This window comes from Anas acuta, chromosome 5 (assembly GCF_963932015.1).
Source record: "Anas acuta chromosome 5, bAnaAcu1.1, whole genome shotgun sequence".
In the NCBI taxonomy this organism is placed as follows: Eukaryota; Metazoa; Chordata; class Aves; order Anseriformes; family Anatidae; genus Anas; species Anas acuta.
Window position 1 is genome coordinate 13,123,486 of NC_088983.1, and position 20,388 is coordinate 13,143,873.

Below are 20,388 nucleotides of genomic sequence, written 5' to 3' on the forward strand. Positions count from 1 at the left end.
AATCCCTGCAAGAATCCTTGGCAAGGGCTGAGGCACGTCACTTGGGTTGTGGGATTCCTGTAAGCACAGCCAAGCATGGAGTAAATGGGGTCTGCTTTGGGGGATGTTTTGTCTCCTTACCACCGCATCTCCTTGTAGCCATGCAGGGGGAAAGGTAACACAACTTCATGCTCCCAGATGCTCCAGCAAATTTATGTTTGCCTGTCATCAGCTGTTTTTTTCTTTAAATATTATTTTTGTGTAGACTCAAGGCAGCTATAAAGGGCTTTGAAGTTTCTTATTTTTTAGAAATAGCCTCACTTACCCCAGTGGCCCTAGAGTGATAAAATGTATGTTTTTAAAAAATCATACATGTGTAATTTTAACTATTATCTCTTTTATTATCTTTTCTGCTCACGGTAACATCATTTCTGGAAGCATGACAGGGTTGACCTAACATTGAACTTAACTTCTGAACCTAGTGTATTTGTTTTATACTATTACCCCAGGCAGAAATGGTTCTAATTTCAAGAGAGGCTAATTAGAAAAATGCATCAATGCCTTTCCCATTCACATTGGTGCGTAGGTGCCATCCTGTGGCCCTGCCGAGAATTACAGCCCGGCTCCGGGAAATCCCTGATGCTGACTTGGAGCCAAATTCTGCACCTTATCTGGTTTTTAATTCTTGCTTTCTGACCCCACCCTTGTGTTTTTTCTTACAGGTTGTCTGGCGAAAGCTGGGTGATGCTGCGAGCTCCAAACCCTCCATCAGGCAACACCTTTCGGGAAACCAGTTCAAGGGGCCATTGTAGGAACGCTGCCCTGTTGGCTGTGATGCTGTGAAGACTAAAAGAGGCAGAGCTCACGGTTTCTGCCTGCCTGTTCTTTGGGAGTTGGGGTTGAGTTTCTTCAGGGTTTCCTTTTTTTGGCTTTTTTTGTAACTGTCAATAGTGTAAATACGGCAGCTAACAGCCTGATATCCAGGCTGTGGTGCTCTGAACTAATGTTCAAGGGGTAAGCACCCAGTAATGCCAGACTTGCATCATTTGTATCGTAGTTCAAACCCGCTTTGTTGTATGGTCTGTTTGTAGAGTTAACTAACCTGAGAGCATTTCTGAGAGGAACAAGAAGAACCCTTAACCCGTGGAAAAGTCACAGTTTTTATCACTCCTGTCCACCTACTTTTCAATGATTCATAGCTAGGTTAGTGGCTCCAGGCGGCACCGTTCTGGAACCTTCCAAGGAGAAAGCTATTTGAATTTGCCACCTTACAGGCTGCCAGGCTCCTGAACTGCTAACATTTTATTTTTTTTTGAGGTCCTTATTGCGAAGAACGAAATAGAACTGTTTTCACCAGGCACTGTGTGATATACCGAGTGGTGAGCTAAAACACCGGCACCGCTTGGTACCTTGTGCAGTGGTACTCCTCACAAGTGTACAGAAAAGCTTGAGACACTGTGTGAGCTGTTAATGAACTATTTTTTTCATGAACAAATGACACAAGATTTCTGCGGTTATAATGTGAATGAACTGAAATCACTTAGCCACACACCAGTATTCCCAGCAAAAATGGCAACACTTTTCCTGTAAAGCTTTTACTACTAAATAATTCAGCAGAAACTGCCGTCCTCACAGTGCTTATGACTTTCACAGTATCTTCAAGAGCAGCTCGTCTTTCACACACGGAAGATTTGGGTATTTTTTAATGTTTGTGCTGGATCCCTCACTTACATTGGTTACTGGCTAAGGTAACCAAACAACAACCTTGCAGAGCTGAATAAAACTCAATAAACACAGGCTGTCAGTTGAGACTACTTCCTGCCATTCAAGCTTCATTTTTGTTAATGAACCAAAACAAGTGGGTTTTTCCTTCTTCAAATGGCTGTATATAAAACAATGGGACATACTTTGCTATTGTGGAATAGCTGCTTGTATAGTTGTAAGAATTTGACCTCCCCCCTTTTTTTCCAAGTTGTCACAGCAGCTGTCCCTGTGTTCCATTCAATGTTCTTTCCCATCTTTCCCATTAGTCCAAGGAAGCTGAACTTGGTTATTAAATTCATTGGTGTAAAATAATGTTAAAGACAGATATGTGTAAAGATCAAAGCCTCCTCTTCAAATGTTGCATCAATTTTAGTGATTAGCTGGAAGATTTTGTGACCTCAAACACCATCATTTTGTTTTTGTTCTTTGTAAGACTCAGTCACGGCCACAGCTGAATTAGCTGGATAAGTTCTTCTTAATTTGTTTTACCAGCTGAGCGCTTGACGTGTCTTATCATATTAATATGGAGCACTGATATGATACCAAGAGGCCTGTGCTGCAAGATATGAATGAAATAGAGAATTGTTCCCATGGCATGTAGTGTAAGTAGCTGTGTGGGTAAAGATTTTGCAGTGTCAGAGCCTTTAATCTGTAACCAAAATCTGTAATCAAAAAATAGAGCCAGAATTCAACCAAAATACGTATCAGGCAGTAAGAACTATTTAATTATTCAGTGCAGACATTAAAATAAAAACATAAAAAACCAAGAACCTCCCCCAAAACACAGACACACTCACCCAGCAGGTCATTTCTGTTGTTCAGTCAGCAAATACTGAGCTAGCTAATTCAAGCTCTAGTATTCTATTTATATCCATTGTAGTCTGGAAAAATCCATTCTGGACAATGACTCTCCTTTAACGTACAGTATCTTCAGAGGCATCCCGATTTCCTCCTTTTTGTTTTTGTTTTGACCTCCAGTTTCTAGTCACCATTCATTGTTTTGTCCTCCTGCACAACTTATACCTTAGGATTTTCCTGCCAGGAGAGGTGATACGAACAGGAGGCATCACTCTTCCTTAACATGTAGTGTGTAACACGGGGTTATTTTTGCCTGTACTTGCTTGAAAACCCATTTTAATTTTCTTGGTATCTAATCTCTGGATTAAGCAGAGAATTCAATCATATTGGGAACAGGGTTAATTTACGTCAGTGAATTTTAACTAAAGCAACACAAACATGCCCGCACTTTCAGGGAGTTAATTGTGATGATGACGTGCTTGCTATCTTAGGAGTATATTAGCCTAGCAAGTCCTCTCAGCGAGACAAGAGCTGTGCTAATCAGATTACGAGCATTGCCAGCTATGTAATTCTCGTTCCAATATTCCCTGTATCAAATTTCTCTCAAAATCTATTCAATGACTTTAAGCAAAGCTTTTATTCCACCTGCAGAGCACATGCACAAAGGACAGCACTGTAATTGAGGTCCATTAGTGCTGCAGAGCCTAAAGAGCCAGTTCACGGGGTAGCCAGCAGTTCAGTTGAACAGCCTTGGAGTGCAGATTGGCTTTTTGATGATTCTGCTTGGCAGCATAGATCTTCAGTGCAAGATGTGCGTTGTTGCTCTTGCAGAAGAACATGACGGTGCTGTGTGTTGGGGTGTTATGGTTTGGGGTCTTTTTTGGCTTGCTACTCTTCATACTTAGCTCCCTTTGAGCTCTGAAGTGTCTTCCCAGATTAAAACGACGCTCAATGACTTTACAGGATGACTTGGGTGCTAAGCTTTCAGTTGGCTAAAAAGATGTTTTATGTGCATATTTACATTCACTTACCCACCTGCTGAGTCTTCAGTGAAAACTACCTGAGGAGCTGTGTACGTTAAGTTGGTGGGGAGCATCCCTTGCAATAGCAGCCATTGAATTGATCTGTTTGGGGCAAGTCCAAGGGAATTTCCTCAGGAGTGCAGCCCTGGGTTCTGCGATCCTCTGTCAGAGAAAGCATCCACTGATCACAAACGGACTTTGCTCGCTTAAGGGACGTAAAATCACACGCTTGGCTTTTGTTGGAGGGACAGATGTGAACGGCATTTCTGTGAGTTTCTGAAATGCTGTGGTGGAACCAGCTGCAGCTGGCTCCTCGCACCTCGGTGAGACTGCTGAGCACAACCTTGTTTGAGAATGGCACATTTTTATCCAAATATTAGGTATTAAAATAAACCAGTGTTAAAGTGACCTTTTATCTTTTTAGAAACTGTGGGGGAAGAGTACTACTGATCTTTTTCAAACGAAGTGCATGACTGTAAAGTGATAAATTGTATATTTTTCATAATGTGGGGAAAGTCTATTTGTGCTGCTTTAGAAATCAGTTTAAAGTTTGATTTCTGTTAAACCTGTGATCTTACAGCCCTGCTATATTTTCTGTATATGATTTACAAAGAACTGGAAAAGTTAGCACCTGCTGTTGTGTACATAGCAAAATTCTTTAGACCTTAGCACGCGTTTTTACCTATTATTGAACCACTCTGGCTTTTTTGGGGAGCGAAAGTATTAGTACAAATTTTTTTGATAATGTGTGTAAAACATTCATTTGAAATATTTTAGTAAAAATGAAGTAAGAGATTGATTGTGATAGTGTATACTTCTAGTTGAATAAAATAAAATACCTTCTTTTTAAATAAACTGATGAATAAGGCTTGGGAGACAACTGCTGAAGTATCTTGCAGTAAGTACCGTAGTTACGGATTCTGAACTGAAATGAAAAACCCGAGAGCCCTCTAAATTCAGAACCAATTTTATTTGGGTAGATGTGAATGAAGTTAGTCCCATTTATAACCAGGATTTACATCACAGTAGGTTGTTACATTCAGACTTTCACACTTAGAAAATATATATATTATGTACAGGAATTTGCAAATAGGTGTAAACATACAATACTTTTAAGATACCAGTACATTCCAAAACAAAAATATCAGCAAGGCAAACACCTCAAAATGATTCCAGTCAGCTAGCATTCAGAATCTCTCTTAAATAAAGTAGCTTTTATGCTCGAGATTGTGTTGTTTTTAATTATTACTGAAAAATGAAGTTCCTTATTATAGATGAAATTTCATGGTATCTGGCTATTTTGATACTCAAAAATAGGCACCGATTTCTAGAAGGAAATTTACTTCTTACTGATATAATTGAGCCAATATGGCTGGTTAACAATTTTGCTAGTACAAAGTAATCCAGTGCTGGAATAACTCAGACAATTTAAACTTAAGTCAAATGTATAAAGTTAGAATAGATACTGCAAAGCTGATTAAAACCTAGAAGCCTATGTAACTCACCATAAACAATACTGCAAACAGATAATCTAAATTCTCATTTCACGTCCTCATTTCTTCATCTAAATTATACAAATCACCCTCCTCATCTTTACAATGCCGGTTTTGCCTAGCTACTCCTGCCCGGGCAGCGTACGGGGGCATCGTGCAAATTACCTCCTGCTATCTCATCCAGGTAGCACGGCCGAGTCCCGCTACAGGGGGCATGCCGGGGGGTGGGATCGGAGGTGGCACGGGGGGCTGCCCACCCGGGGGAACAGTGGGTGGGGGGTAACTTGCTGGTGGCATGCCCAGCCCCGGAGGTGGGTGAGGGGGTACTGCGTGAGTCGGAGGCAGCCTGGGAGGTGGGAAATTGGGGTTGTATGTAGGGGGGGGCGGGTACCCGGGGGTAGGAGGGGGAATATTGGGGGGAGGGAACGAGGTGGGGGGCGGTGGGGGGACTGGCGGGGGCGGGTTGGGAGGATAGACGTGGGGATGGTAGGGTAGGTGAGCCGGTGGTCCGTAGGCTGGAGGCAAAGCTCCGTAAGTTGGTCCTTCTGTTTTCATCATCGACTGCAGGCTCTGATAGCCCTCCCCTGACATGTACGAATTGGTGGTAGACATCCCTGTAATGTAACTGGTGGGGGGCGGGGGCGGGGGGCGGTGAGGCAGAGGTGGAGGTTGGTGCACAGGGGCAGGATGAGCAGGGGGAGGAATCTGGACCTTTGGCATGTCTACTGAGTCCACGGTAGTAGATGGCTCTGCTTCTCCCATCGAAACTGCAGTTGTCAGAGGCGGCTTGCGCTCTGGAAGAGAAAATTTCATTATTTGTCTGAAGGAGAGCGGCAATTACTTCTGAATACTTCTGTATTCTCCTCCAGTTAACACATCAAAAGATAACAATTTTCTGTCTCTGAATGCTACATGGTACCCAATCAGGCCTTGTTACATCACTAGAAAAGAACCAAGCTGCAGAACAAAATTCAATTTTTTCCCACGCTAAAAGTTACATACATTTCCCTTACTACTATTTTCTTATCATTTAAATGCCGTTCTACACTCAGCAGAAACTGGCAGGCTGGATGGACAGAATCACTGCTAGCAGATTTTAAAATATCAGGGGACCCAAGACACCAAAAATCTTTTGATCAGAGCTTCAATCTTCTTTATTCTATGTCTCCCTTCTACCTGTTTTATACACCAGGCAGTGGCCTGGGATGATTCTCTGCATTTCACTTGCCTCCCATGTTGTGAAACATTTGAGAATACAGGCCGAAGTCTTGAGTTTTTAACAGAATATTTTCCCCTCTTAATACCAACTTTGTGAAGTAAGGAATTCTACAGGAGGAAGACTGACCTAATGGCAACACCTCTGTATCATCATATGGTCAGTATTAAAAAGTCCAAGCAAAAACATTCTGGGCACCTGACATCCAACTTGTAATAAATAACCATCTAAAATATTGTCCAGTTAAGAAAAGTCATTTAGAAGCAGATATATACAGAGCGGTCATTCCCAGTGACATGTAACAACCAAACTGGCAAAGCTAAACAGAATTGGAGATCATTAAGCCTTCTAGTACTTTTTTTTTTCCCCATTTGGTCAATAGACGTTCTTAGTTTTCAACTGCTATTTCCTCGAAGTCTGAAAAGCCAAGAGATGACCTCTAAAGGCTATTCTTCAAATGTGTGTTTATACAATAATGCGCTTGTATAAACAAATCTAAAATTTTCCTCTTAAAATAACAAAGGAAACAAGTTAGTTACCTGCTTAAGTAGGATTTAACTCATCTGAGCACTCATAATTTTAACACCAAAATTGCCTGCTAGGACACCTCCATAATTAGATGATGCAAAGTGGGTATGCTGGCTGTGGTACCTACAAATTCCAGAACTTGTAGCTCCTAAACTATAGCAGGCAGTAATTTCTCCATTTGCTCATTGCCAGTATCACTCTGGATTTAAGATGTACATTCAATATTTAACAACTGATGAAATGATGAATATGGTCTTCAGAAGAACTCCTTCATTCTTAATTAGTTTTTAACAAATGAGGAAAAAATGGTCCTACTATATTTCAGAGCACTTTTTCTCTTGCAATTCCACATTAGAAGCTGCCATCCTACAGTTACATTATGGACCATGCTCTGTAAAATATTTATGTCATATTTAAGGGTCAGTGGAAAGATAACTAATGCATCAACACGCTGGAAGCACATTTTTACAACAGTAGAGCTCATTTTACAAAGGCAAGGCATGTGTGCAGTGTTCAACTTCCCTGACAGACAAAATCCATTTCTGGACACAGCAAAGTGTCCTTACTCTGCTTACAGCAGTCCCCCTTACTATTTAGAAGTTACACACCTGCAGAATTTCTGTATCAAAAATATAATGTGAAGGACTTTTATAGGACAGTTGGAAGCTACATGGGTAGTAGTATGGCATCTGCCATCCATTTAAAGGACTTTTTCCTGCTAGTCAGTCACTCTTTGCCTGCTGGCAACATTTACCTTTATTCTTCCTGGCCTCTGAAAGTCAGAGCTTTGTTTTGCCCTCATCCACGTAGTATAGTCTTATTTCCATCATAGCGTTTTTGCTTCTGTCTGGAAAAGCTTGTGCTACTACAATGAAATTCCCTCTAGAGCTTATCTACCTAATGCTTTTACTTGCCAAGCTGATTAATCAAGGCAACAACCCCTCCCCCAAGGTCACAACTGTATGAATGAAAGATTAACTGCAAGGGTAAATTTGTTTTAGAAGATAAAAGCTTACCTGGAGGTGGGTGTGCAGGAGGTATTGGTGGATGTGAAGTTTCAATTTTAGGAATTTTAGATGGTGGTGGTGGTTCTGAAAAACATTTGGAAGTTCTTAATTAGCTATTGCTCTGCGGTATTTTCCAGAGCCCATATATAGTCCCATTCTAACAGTCACCATCCGTCATATTACTCTATGCAAAGTGCAGTGGAAACATTATACATTAGCCATGTTTAATAAAGAGAGCTAAAATCAAGACCCTTGTATAAATTAAGTGGCACCAGGCATCACACACCAGTCTTGCAAAAGAACATAGGCATACAAATTCAAGCTCCGTATTTTGTAACTGGAGACAAAGTGACCCAGTAACAGTATGACTGCACAGATGCACACGTACATTTTCTAGCAAAAAAAAATGAACTTTAAAAGAGTTAAATAAATCTCATGGGAGGCTGAACTGTTATGTTCTGCTAACATCAGGGAACATGTATCCAAAACTCAAAAGAAAATAAATAGAAACAAAAGAAAAAAGGCAGTTACACAGGAGAGAGTAGGGAGAAGAGAGAGTTCTCTGGAATCTGTCTGCAGAGCCTGAAAGGGAGAAGTGCCAAAACTACTTAGGAAAGGTTACAGAATTAATCCTAGCTGTCCTGAAATAAATTGCTCCAAAACAGCAGAAGAGAAGGAAAAATAAAAGCACGTCCATACCAAAAGATGTGACCCTGCAGTGAAACATCTCTTAAGTTAGACTGCGTATTGCTGTAAGATGCCTTTTACAACAGCCAGTTAAAATGTCACTGATTACCAACGGACTTATTAGTGCAGGCATTCAGTGGCACGGTACCTTCCATCGTTTCCATGTCCCACAGCTTGCTGAACTGAGCCCAATTAATGCATGGAGTTGTACACTGAGAGCTGCGTAGTTTAGCAAGATGTTTACTGAGTGTAAACTGTATTAAGGGATTCTCGGGGCACAGTTATACTCCATTTTTACAAGTTTTTAAGCTAGGAACATTTTACAAATCTTACAGTAGGCAATTAAAGATGCAGCATTAGTATCAAAATAGCTTAGAATTGCCAGGCCCATAAGCAAACAAAGCACATGTCAGTGAGTAACTTATTCTCCTGAAGACAGTAATTTTGCTTACATAAAATGAAAAAAGAAACTGTTAACATTTACCTGTTGTCTTTGTTTCTTCTTTTGGAGATACAGTCTGTTTTTAAAAAAAAAAAAAAGATGGAAACAAGTCAACTATTGCAATACAAAGCATTTTAAAATTTGAAAAAGGAAGCCAAACAGGAAACAACTGATAGCTTGCTGAAGAGCTTTTGTACAAATCTGACTAAACCAGAACCAATTTCCAACTCAGCAGCAGTATCTTTGTCCCTCTCCTAAAAGGAGTCATGGAAACCCATTATTTATTCTCCTATTTTTATTAGGAGGTTATTAATGCACAATCTCTTTAGCAAGATGTAGTGCAAACACTGAACAAAGTCAAACCACGTTGGGAAAGCCCAACTTATCTAGAAGAATGAAGACTGAAAAAAAAATTGAAGCTATTTTAGATTGAGGATTTCCTGTTGTTCTCATGGTTGAGTATTACATCCCATTTAATTTATTTAGCATCTGCTGCACGTACATCATGGTCCAGTGTATTACTTGCTGAGCTGAGAACAAGAGACTTGGCCTCTGTTCCCGATTCTGCTTTGACCTGTCATTTGACCTTTGTCAAAACCCCTGCAGGCCTTCACGCTTTATTTACCAGGATAGGACAGTGAAAATAGTGCTCTGTGTAATACACTTCGGAAGCCCTTAGATGGGAAGCTCTGTATAAAAGCCAAATATTATGCCAGGAACAAAGAAATGCACACTGAGCAAAACCCACAAAACCTCACATCATCCTTCTGATCACAAGTTGTTGGCTGGTTTCTTTTTTAACTTCACAGACAAGGGAATATGAGAAATCTTTCCAGCTTCCTTAGTCCAACTGAGATGAATAGTTAAAAAAAAAAAAAAAAAACAAAACTGAAAATCTGATCAAAGTATGTACAAATGTATTTAAAATTGGGATAAAAATAAGAAGGGTACGCTTCTACTGAATGGAAGTGTGTGCCTTTTAAATGAAAGGGTCTTTTATTACAGGGACTATTTGGGTCTAGTGGTTTTATCTTCCCCAGCTGTTGCTCAGTTCCCATCACTTCAGTTTCTGCAGGAAGAAGGGGCTGACATTTCACTCGAATTTGAACAATAAATTCCCCTTAACTGTGCTGGGTGTTCTCAGGACTTCTGCTGTCCAGTACAAAGGTACCTGAGGCCTGCTTAAGATCACCTTGTGGTCTTAAGCACCATTCATCTCCACTCATCATCTTAAGACCATTCATCTCCAGTCACCTTCTGGTTGCTTTCCAACTTTTTAAGGATAATCTTCATCTTTCCATTCCAAACATACACCACTTTCTCGGTGACTCTCATAGACTCGTTTGCTGCTTTCATTTTACTCAGCCAGCCTTTTCCCCATTTTCTAGCACTAAATTCCTTGTTTGCAAAACCGTGTGAAAATATCAAATATCCTTGCTCTTTCAAACAACTGCAAGTCCTCATTACTTACTGGCAGAATTTCCGATACATCAATTTGTGAAGTCAGTTGATTAATTCAAGTGGAAGCAATTTAGTTATTGTGCATTTGTGAACACAAAACGGTGTTCAGAAAACGTCACTGAGGTGCATCGCCAGTAATATGGAACAAGCAACTGCAGCCAAACACAAAATAGCTCATGGGACAAAAAAACAAAACTGAGTTTTTACCTTATGCTTAAAAAAAGTCAGGCAACAAAACCAAAGCCTATCACTTCTCTAATAATGGTAGTTGCTAAAATAGAAATGAGCTTTTTTTTTCTGTCTTTGTATCATATTGTAGTTTCTATTGCTCCAGCCACGACAACCCTGAGTCAAAATTACTGATTTATTAGCATGCTAATTATTATTTAATATTTTGTAAACAAGCTTAATCCACATAATAACAGAACTGTTCTTTTAGTGCTGTTTTTACATGCATTAAATTGTTACCACTAATAATTCTTAGTTTAATCAAACCAAATATACTGTCTCATGATTCATGAGTATATTTTTAGTGAAGTCAACTGAAAATTCAAGTGCTCTTCACCACCAGAGATGCAGAGGATGTGCAGATGCTTTAGACATCTGGTAAGGGCTTGTAAGTCAGAGGCCAATGCCTCAGCTGCTTTAAAGTATCTTGGCTCCGTAAAAGATAATGGAGTTATAGGAGTTCATGTAAATGGAAAATCTGGCCTCCAGGAACAAAGTATATTTATATTCTATACAAACTGGAGGAGAAGTCCTGCAAAGCGCTATTTATAGAAGGAGGCAAACATTTTTTAAAAGGTTTATGGCTCATCTAACCGAAGAATATCTTTGAAGCACCAAGTAAATATTTCAAACACTACACATCTTGTTCTCCCACATTGTTTTCTGGAGAAAGAATTAGTTCAGATCATCATATCTGCTTTTCTCAAATTTTGGTGTTTTGCAGGGGAAGAGCACAAACTCCTCTGAGTCACCCTTTATTTTGTATTTGTTCTGTATGTCTACACTGCATCAGACTTACCTTTTTATTTGTATTATTTGCTTCCTTAACTATCAGATGGTGCACCTAAAACTCTAAGAAAAGCTAAGAGGCTCTGATGGCTTGACGAGGGAGCATTGCTAAAGATCAACAGATACTGTTCGTGCAAAATGCATTGCTTTTTTTCTGAGAGATAATTCATTAACACATGGGATGAGGTATAATCACTAGTGCTGCACTCGTAGAGCTTTAGAACAGGCATTGCTAACAACTTTCAATCAGATGGAAACACACAGAAAAATCCTAACTGCTGTTTATGGTTTCTAACGTGCCAAACTGTCCTAGATGATTTTGTTGAATGAAAGGAGGAAAAGAGTTCCCTGCCCTACAGATCTGACAACCCAAGCAGAGCTTGTGATGATGGTAGAAAAAGCATGCAAATCAATACATACTGAAAACTGGGAAAGAGCTCCCCCAGTTTTCAAGCTTTTTATCCTGAGTAACTCTAAAGCAAGTATTCAGTTCACTAACTATATATTTCAGTGAACGTTTTTTCTTCCAGCAGCAGGCTGTATCTTGTGAAGACCACAGTTTTAGGAAGTCACTTTTCTCTTTTTTAGGAGGCTGCCATTATGAATATGCTTAATTCTTAAAATCCCAGTTCATTACATCATTTCTTACTTCCTTTTTTTTCCTCTTTATATCTGGTCTCTACTTTGGGCATGCAGTAGTTAAAATAAGTAGGAGCAAAAGCTGTAAAAGCTGGACAAAAGTGTATTTCCTCAATAGACTTCTTCCAATCAGTTTGCTTCTGAAAATACTCACTAGGTACATCAAGATTTGAGTAACACTTTACCAGTTTTTTGGATAACTTAGAAGTTAAACACAAAAACTGTAGATAAAAGTTTAAAAGCTTCGCTTGGCCTTGATGACTATAGAAAAGCACATGGGCAACTTCTGATATTATCCAATTGCTCATGAAGTTTCTTAATTTTAGTGGTGAAGTGGTAATAAAAAGTGACACTTCAATGCATGAAGTATTTAAGGGCTTCTATTCAATTATTTTGAAGGACTTTTTCTAAGAATTTTTTCATAGTTTTAGAATTTTTTTTCCCACATTATTAAAGACTTATTAAAGACCAAGAAATCCAATTAACGTCTTCATTGTGCATATTGCTACTTGAAGAGACCTTTCCTTAATTAAGCCTGCTCAATAGCAAAACCAACAGATTTTGATGGCACAGAACCATGAACCTTAGTAGTTCAGGCTGACTAGAAAGTCTGCTCAGTTGGTTTTGACCCAAGTGAAGTAAGAACGTACTATGCCATTCTGTCAACGGTGTTCTATACTAATGTACTTGCCATACAACCAACTGAAGTCCACCATAAAAAATTAACTACCAGGCTCATTCTTAAAGCAAACAAGTCTGCTGCACCACGGCCTTAAAATAAAAGGGACATCAGGTCAGATTGAAAACAAAATGCAAGTTAAAGTTCAAAGTTAAACTTACTGCTGGTCTTTTAATATTTCTAGGAGGGCTTGACTGGGGAGAGGGCTTTTTAGATTGTTGTGCTTGTGTTTGCTGCTGCTGCTGCTGTTGTTGCTGTGATGACTGTTGTGACTCTTTTTGCTGTTGAGTCTGTGATTGCTCTGAACCCTGTGCTTGCTGTGATTGCTGTACTGCAGGTGCCTGGGGAGTGGACTGAAGAGACGGTGGCTGCTGCAGCTGGTGAGGAGTATGATGAGGCATTTGCTGTTTTCCCTGGGAGTACAGGTCCAGGATCTGGTGACAGATGTCTTTAAAGATAAATAAATAAAATCCAATGATTACACACCCATAATGTACAAGTGAATATTTAATACACAATAATCAACTCAGCTTTTTGCTGGATATAAACTTCAGAAAAATTCATTGCAAATATTTGTTCTTATGACTACGGATTGCATTTTTTAAAAATGGACTATTTTTCAATTTATACTTGCATTTCTGATTTTCTTCTGCCTGTGCTGAACAATGTACAGTCGTACATGCACATTCTTGAGAAGAACAACTAAGTGTCTTGGTACTAGTACACTGCATGTCACGATCATGTGCCTAGAAAGCCAGTTAACAGCGTAGCAACAGGATAATAGCATAGCAAGAAAGTGAGTGAAAGAAGACTGTATGTTAAGACAGACACATTGAAATACACAGTCACTGGTCATAACCAACAGGGGTTCACGAGGGGCAAGTCATGTTTAACCAACTTAACTTCCTTTTACAACATGGTTACCCACCGGGATATTCAAAGATTCTATAGGCCAACCACAAGAGTTTCAGGAAACTAAGTAAATGACTTAAATTCTTCTTCCAACAGCTGAACCAAAGGAGGAAAAAACCTTTACAGAAGAGCTAAATGATTTTTTTATAGTAAGTTCAATCAAAAGCCTGGTTAGGGCATAGTACATATGCCCTAGGCTGCACATTCTACATGCTTATTTTGACTAAGACCCAGAAAGAAAGCAATTTTCATTTACCTATGATCCTAGATCAAACAGTTAAATATTCCTCTTTTAGTGGCAAGTGTTTCTCATACCTTCCAGAACATCCACAGGAACATCTTGGACAAACTGTTCCCACCATCGTCTGTACATCGGTTTTGATGTCCACTCCTGTATTTCAAACTTACACAATCGGCCTGCTAAGTACATAACTGCAACAGCTATGATCTCCGGTTCCCACTGCAGTGACAGGGTAGTGCAGAGGCTGGAATATTAAAAATAAATAAAAAAATAAATTCACAAGCCTGGAGATAATTCTGATTGTTGAAGTACAGAACTTTAATGTACAACAGCTAGAATTACCAAGGTACCCCCACACTTCAACTTCTCAGACAAACTTAATGGAGAAACTTAAAAACAGCCAAATCAAACAAAAAGTTTACAAAACTAAGCTGTTTCTGCACTAATGCTGTCATTAAACAAGGCAATTTTAGATACACATAATACAAAGGGCATGTGCTTGCTTCACATATGAACACAGTTTTGAGTTCAAAAATAGAAAACCTAACACTACATGGGAGTAGAGAGGTTGTTGAGGGGGAAGAGCCAGCATTATATTCCAGCGTGGGCAGATGCATTCCACTGCAGCCTCACCTCTGCTGTTAACTAAATACAGCATTCGTGTTCGTTGCTACTGAAGTGTGCTGTCACTGCATTTCAACTGGGTAGAGAATGATGCCCAAATTTGGATTTTAGAGTTTCCAAATGTTTTTCAATAAAATGTAGAGACATAAATATAAATAAATAAATAATAATTTTCATAAAAAGAAAAACTGCTAACACAAAATTGTAAAGCAACTTGTCAAGCAATCTGGATGCAAGTTTGAAATCAAGCTTTAAAAACTGCAAAAGGTTATTCACCAAATAGCCTTTAATAGAACTGGTGCTAAAATAACTGATAGTATTAGTATTATTGACATCTACTGAGTAAATTCATGTCATAGTAAAAGCTACTGCTTCCCTGTATTACAAAATTTGTTTTTCTCTTCTTCCTTTTCCCTCCATGGATTCCTGGCCTACTTCTGCAGTCATCCTAGATTCCATGCTCAATAGAATTACCATGGGAGAGACGTAAAGAAAAATGTAAAGAATACGTAGATCGAGAAATACCTCATCTATCCTCATTATGAGCTGAAAACATATAAACGCAAAGAAATGTCAGAAATATCTAAACCAAGAATAAAGCAAGCAACAGTAACTATTTAACTTTTAAAAGGTTTCCTAGCAGTACCTTACCTGTCATTGACAAATGTCCATGCCATTTGAACCAGTTTTTGAATTTTATTTTTGTCTCCTGAAAAACAGTAAGGAAAGTTGTAAAAAATAAAGTGATTAGAAAGGACAAATGGTTTGGAAAAGAATACTCTTGTTCTGTTAATGTAAATTAAGTGCCAAAAGTTAAGAACTGGCATTGCACCCTGTAATATTTTACCTTTGAGTTGTTTGGCATACTTGAGAAGAAATTGGTATGGATGTTCCACTTGCAAATCAAACTTTATTGTTTGTAGTAAGATTCTTTCAAGGACCATCACTTCTTCCTAGAGCACAAAACAAGGTAACCACAATATTATTCCTTTTTTCACTCACAAATATTTTACGCTGGTATAAAGTATGATTACAGAACATCTCCAGGCAAACATGTTTGTCTGCTTTTGCTTGATTAGGGTTTATCTCTGAGGAGAACAGAAACCTCTCCAAATTAAAGGCTATTTTAAACCCAAATATTCTCTGTATTTATTGTGGGCAGAAGGGTGGAAGTGATGTTTAGAATTCCTTTTCCTACATGGAACAAAGAACCAAAAGAGATACAGCATAAAAGTGTCAAATACACAGAACTACAACAACAAAAAAAAATACTCCCACCACATTTCTTCATGGAGTTTTATATCTTTCCTGCACTTATATGAGCCATTTGTAACAACTGCAAAAGAAGTTTAGTTTTACTAAGCCAGAAGCTCTAAACTCTAAACTTCTTAATACTTTAAAGATGATACTCTCTTATTTGACTTAGGATTTGCTGTTCTTAAAACCACATTAAAACTGCCAACTATGATTTAAATCTTGATAGCATTTCTAGATCCGTCCACAATGACTCAAGTTTAATTTCATTTGCAAAGTAACAACAGAATTCACATGAAATCAAACAAACTTTTTCTACCAACATTTACTGCAGTAAGCTCCCCAAACTACTTGTATTGGCAAGAATTATTTTCATAGTTACCTACCAGGTCACCCAAAAGAGCCATAAATGCATGTTGAATGTGCAATTTGGAACAACTGAAAATCAGTCACTGTTCTAAGGAATGTCACTTTGCTGGAGTATAATAGGATAAAATCTATTTCAACATGAGTTTTTTTTTTTATTTTTTTATTTTTTTATTTTTTACCTTTGGATCATCTCCAAACTGTCCAAACTGTACATCATTTAGCAAGCTACGGGCTGTTTTAATTATATCTTTACATTTCTTAGGGGTTTCTTCAACTTTTCCTGCCAGAAAGAGACAGCAGGCTCCTGTCACCTAAAAGAGAAAGTGCTTTCAAAGTTATCTGCATCTGGACATGCAATACAGTGTAGCACTGTTAAAGCACTGGCAGTTTCTATTAACAGATCCATAGAAGTTTCCCAGAAAAGACTTAATAAGCATATTAATTTTTAACATTATTACAGTGTTAATTTAATCTTTTCTTTCTCAAAGCAAAATACAGAATTTTGAGGACTGTCCATTTTACAGAACTTTATTTCACGGTTAGACACCCAAAGCAGAATTAGTCTTGTTTCAGCACTGTATTTTAAGCAGTTTTAGGATGGTAATTCCATTTTTTTTTTTCTTTTAGCCATACAACAGTACCAGAACTCTTGCCTCGTACTTCTAAAGAACAGTATCAGCAAGACGTAACCACACTGTCAATATAAATACATTTACAACCACAAATAAAATGTATAAATAAGCAGGCAGGTGCAGCATATTTAAAGCTGCGTTGATTAAAAGATAAAATGTTTGTTTTTCATCATCCAGAGTTGCAGCGAGCAGTAGTACCCAATCGACTTGTTACTTCAAACAGCCCATGGTTCGTGTAATCACAGTATTAAGCAATCAATATTGCAAATACTTACGTATCTCGGGAATTGTTTGAAGGAATGGAACATATAAAACCGATGGAAATAAATTATGCCGGTTGCTAGAGTATCATAGTGTCTGTGGTGCAGAATAAGGAATTTCAAACAAGCCATAAAATTTAAACCCAAGCATATACAACGGAAAAGATGCACCCTGCTATATCAAGTTCCTCATGTAGTTATCCATTCAGTGACCTGATAAAAAACACCGCAAGTAAAACAGTAGCTTTAGGAAAAAAGCTACAAACCCCCCTAAGACTGTGTAAATACTGTGATTCAACCCTGATAAAGCGGATACCTAAAGCATTTATTGGAAGCATGCAAAGCCCTGATCACCTCCATGCGTGGTCATCCACATGATAAACCACACCTGCTTCAAAAAAGGTCCAAAATGGTGGTAAGTACGTAAAGGAGCAGAAGAACAATCACTTTGCCTGAAAAATGTTACTGTGGAAAATGGTTACTAATTATTCACAACTACAAATGTAACAAAAATAGGAACCTGCTCTTCTCTTTAAGGAGAAATGTACAGTTTCATCTTCACCAGGTTAAACAAAGAAATTCTCGTAAACTCACGAGATTACAAGAAGTACCAAAAATGCAGGAAGTAAAGTTTAAGTGGCAGTCTGTGAGAAAGTGAGACAGCAGGGAGAAATTACTTAAATGTATACAGATCTGTAAATCTGAACCTAAACAACAACAACAACCAAAAAAAGAGACAAGGAGGGGAAAGGTGGGAATATACCAGAAGCTCCAGAGGCAAAACATGTAGAAGAATGAATGGAAAATTCAAGATTTGAGAAATTATGTAGATCCATGTGATAAGGGACCACATCTGGTTACAGCCAGAATATCCATAATTAGCAAGACTGTATCCCCTGACTTCTCTGTTGCCCAAGGGCTTGAGATGAAACCTTCACTATTCCAACAAATGGCTAAAAGCTACATAGAAACACATTACATCAAAAGTCATTTAAGCTCAAAAACATTTTTCATCACGATACAGAAACATTTGAACAACTAATTACATGTACAATGTTATTTCTTTTTTATTCTTAAAACCCCCATTCATCAATACATTTCATGCCACCATGAGTTTAAAGGATACAGCCCTAAACGTGTTCCGACATCGAATATGAATCTGGCCCCCTCCCTGCGGTACCGTGCCTCAGTAGCTGGATCAAGCCCCTCTAGCTGCGAAGGTGTATGCGCCAAGTCCTTCTTATCCCAGTACCAACATGGCTTTGTATGGTCCAGGTTTGCCAAGTTTACAGAAGGGCTGGAGTTTTCTTTGTTCTCCTTCATTTATTAAAACAGAATTGTTCTTGCTCGATAAATTTTCAGAAAAGAAGTCTCTGGCGAGTAGCTTCAGATCCTTTAAGAAAAGCAGAAAGGATTTCTTTAAAAATGAAGAGGATGTTTTTTCCACTGAAAGATAAGTCACATTTAACCTCGTCTTATCTTCCCCACATAGTGCAACCACAGTTCAAAAAAATAAAAATAGGTTATTTTTGCTATCACTTATTTAATAAAGAAACTTTGAGAATGCCTTACAAAAAAATATCTGCTAGTTGTCAACAGAACAGCTTTCCCTTACTTTGTCCACAAGATAAGGAAAAACAATCCAAGGACGGTAGCAGGAAGATTTGAAAAGTTGGGGTGGGGGCACAAAATCAGATCACTGTTCATAATTAGGACATGCACACATTAGGTCAGTCTGAACGGCAATTTAAACATCCAGCTGGGTTCCTGAATGTAACCGGATGGTAAGATGGCAGCAATCACCTTCAAAAAACTTTTTGAAGTGATCAGTACTTGAGTTACTTGAAGAAAAAACGGTACCAAATTACTGTTCTGTCACATACAGAGATTAACACAACTGTTGTGAGCCTGAATGTTAAGGCACCATCAAAAATCCCCTCTAAAATAAGGCGGCTGATTACAGGCAGCGTGTGCCATTTCCCTACGTTGATCAGCATTTCACGTATCTACAGTGACACCATGGTGCTCTGCAAACAGCTTCCTGCTATTTGCGCTATGAGTGATGTCCGGCCACGCCACAATTTAAGGAGAGAATGAACACTGTCTTGGCACTTTTATTTCTTTCAGGCACAAGTCTCTTTTTATCGTAACTCAATAAACTGTTCAGCCACTATGCACAAATTACCGTGCATGTAGTCACCGGCAAGGCTTCCAGTAAGAAATGCAGATTAAAATATGATGCAACAGACTTGCTCTAAGCAAAGCAGTCAGCGGAAGACCCGAGTGCAAGCTCGTTAAAATTAAGCTGTTTAATTTTCCAGAAGTCTTCCTTCTGAAAACGGATGAAAGATCACACAAACAGCCAAAAAGAAGTAAAAAAAAAAAAAAAAAAGTGCTGGTGTAATACATCTCTCTCCCTTAGCTTCAGGAAGTTTCTTTTTCAGAAGAGAGGAAACCACCTTGGTGCCAGGTCGGTTTGTGGAGGATCTTCATGTCCTGTGCTATCAGTGATAGATCAATGCAAACAGTGGGAGTTACAAGTAAATGAGTGATCAATACAACTGCTGTTATTAAGAAACAAGGAAATGATCAATACAATTTCTGCTATTTATAAATAAATGATCGATACAACTTTGGTTATTTATAAGTAAGCGAATAGCCAGTACAATCTCTATTATTTACAAATAAACGAATGATCTTGTTATCCATGAATAACCCAGCGCTCAGGATGATTTCTGTCACCTCTCAGCAGGCGAGCAGCCCCTCACAGCCCCCCCGGTCCCCCCTCACTCACCGACCGGCCGCGAGCTCTGCGACCTGCGAGGAAGGAGCCGTGCAGCGGTTCCCTTCCTTTGTAACGCCCCAAACGGCTCCAACCGCCCCCCGAGCCCCCCGAACCGCCCCGCACCCAGCGCCGGCCCCTCACGGCCCCTCACCGCCTCGTCCCGGCGCCCCGCCCGGCAGGAAGCCGCCGCCTCAGCGCCGCCCCGCGGTTCCCCTCAGGCCTCCCGGGAGTGCCCGGAGCCCCCTCCCCCGCCGCCGGGAGCGGCCGCCCAGAGCCGGCCCCTGGAGCCCCTACGGGCGGCGCGGCCTCGGCGCCCTGCGCGCCGCCATCTTGGGGAGCACGGCCTGGCCGCCCGGGCGGCAGCGCGGCGGTGGAGGGGCGGGGCGGCCTCAGCCCGCTGGCCAATGGGAGGAGGAGGGACTCCCCGCCACAGCCAATCGCGTGTCGCTCAGCCGCTGCGGAGCGCCAGGAGCAGGCGCGCTGCGGACCAATCGGAGAGGAGGAGGGGGATGATTGCGAGCCGCGTGAGCCAATAGGAAAGAGGAGGCGTGGGCTTAAGCCCCAGCCAATAGGAGGGGC

At 39.8% G+C, this 20,388-nt stretch overlaps 2 protein-coding genes across 5 annotated transcripts in view; one reads left to right on the plus strand and one right to left on the minus strand.

Moving 5' to 3' along the window:
• Nucleotides 1-4,418, plus strand: part of CCDC85C (coiled-coil domain containing 85C) — a 104,631-nt gene extending 100,213 nt beyond the window's left edge. For all 3 annotated transcript variants that reach the window (XM_068682796.1, XM_068682797.1, XM_068682795.1), the window contains one exon: nt 702-4,418. In XM_068682796.1, the coding sequence (XP_068538897.1) occupies nt 702-791 (90 nt within the window). In that variant the 3' untranslated portion in view covers nt 792-4,418. The remainder of the gene's footprint in view (nt 1-701) is intronic.
• A 96-nt stretch (nt 4,419-4,514) lies between these two features.
• On the minus strand, nt 4,515-20,188 carry CCNK (cyclin K). 2 transcript variants are annotated; one of them, XM_068682793.1, is made up of 11 exons: nt 19,961-20,188; nt 18,151-18,417; nt 17,040-17,121; nt 16,312-16,443; nt 15,357-15,462; nt 15,161-15,218; nt 13,960-14,129; nt 12,894-13,180; nt 8,979-9,012; nt 7,817-7,891; nt 4,515-5,850 (listed from the first exon to the last, which is right to left on the minus strand). In XM_068682793.1, exons 2-11 carry the CDS (start codon nt 18,345-18,347, stop codon nt 5,228-5,230), a joined length of 1,764 nt encoding a protein of 587 aa, XP_068538894.1. In that variant the 5' UTR covers nt 18,348-18,417; nt 19,961-20,188; the 3' UTR covers nt 4,515-5,227. The 2 variants fall into 2 exon arrangements, with proteins under 2 accessions (XP_068538894.1, XP_068538895.1); XM_068682794.1 differs by lacking the exon at nt 19,961-20,188 and adding an exon at nt 19,819-19,941.
• Nucleotides 20,189-20,388: the final 200 nt, after the last annotated feature.

Coding starts and splice junctions, on each gene's coding strand:
- CCNK (XM_068682793.1), bottom strand. CDS start 18,347: ATGAAGGAGAACAAAGAAAACTCCAGCCCTTCTGTAAACTTGGCAAAC. Junction 17,122..18,150: donor GTCGGAACACGTTTAGGGCT/GTATCCTTTAAA, acceptor TCTGCACCACAG/ACACTATGATACTCTAGCAA. Junction 16,444..17,039: donor TCAAACAATTCCCGAGATAC/GTAAGTATTTGC, acceptor TTTCTCTTTTAG/GTGACAGGAGCCTGCTGTCT.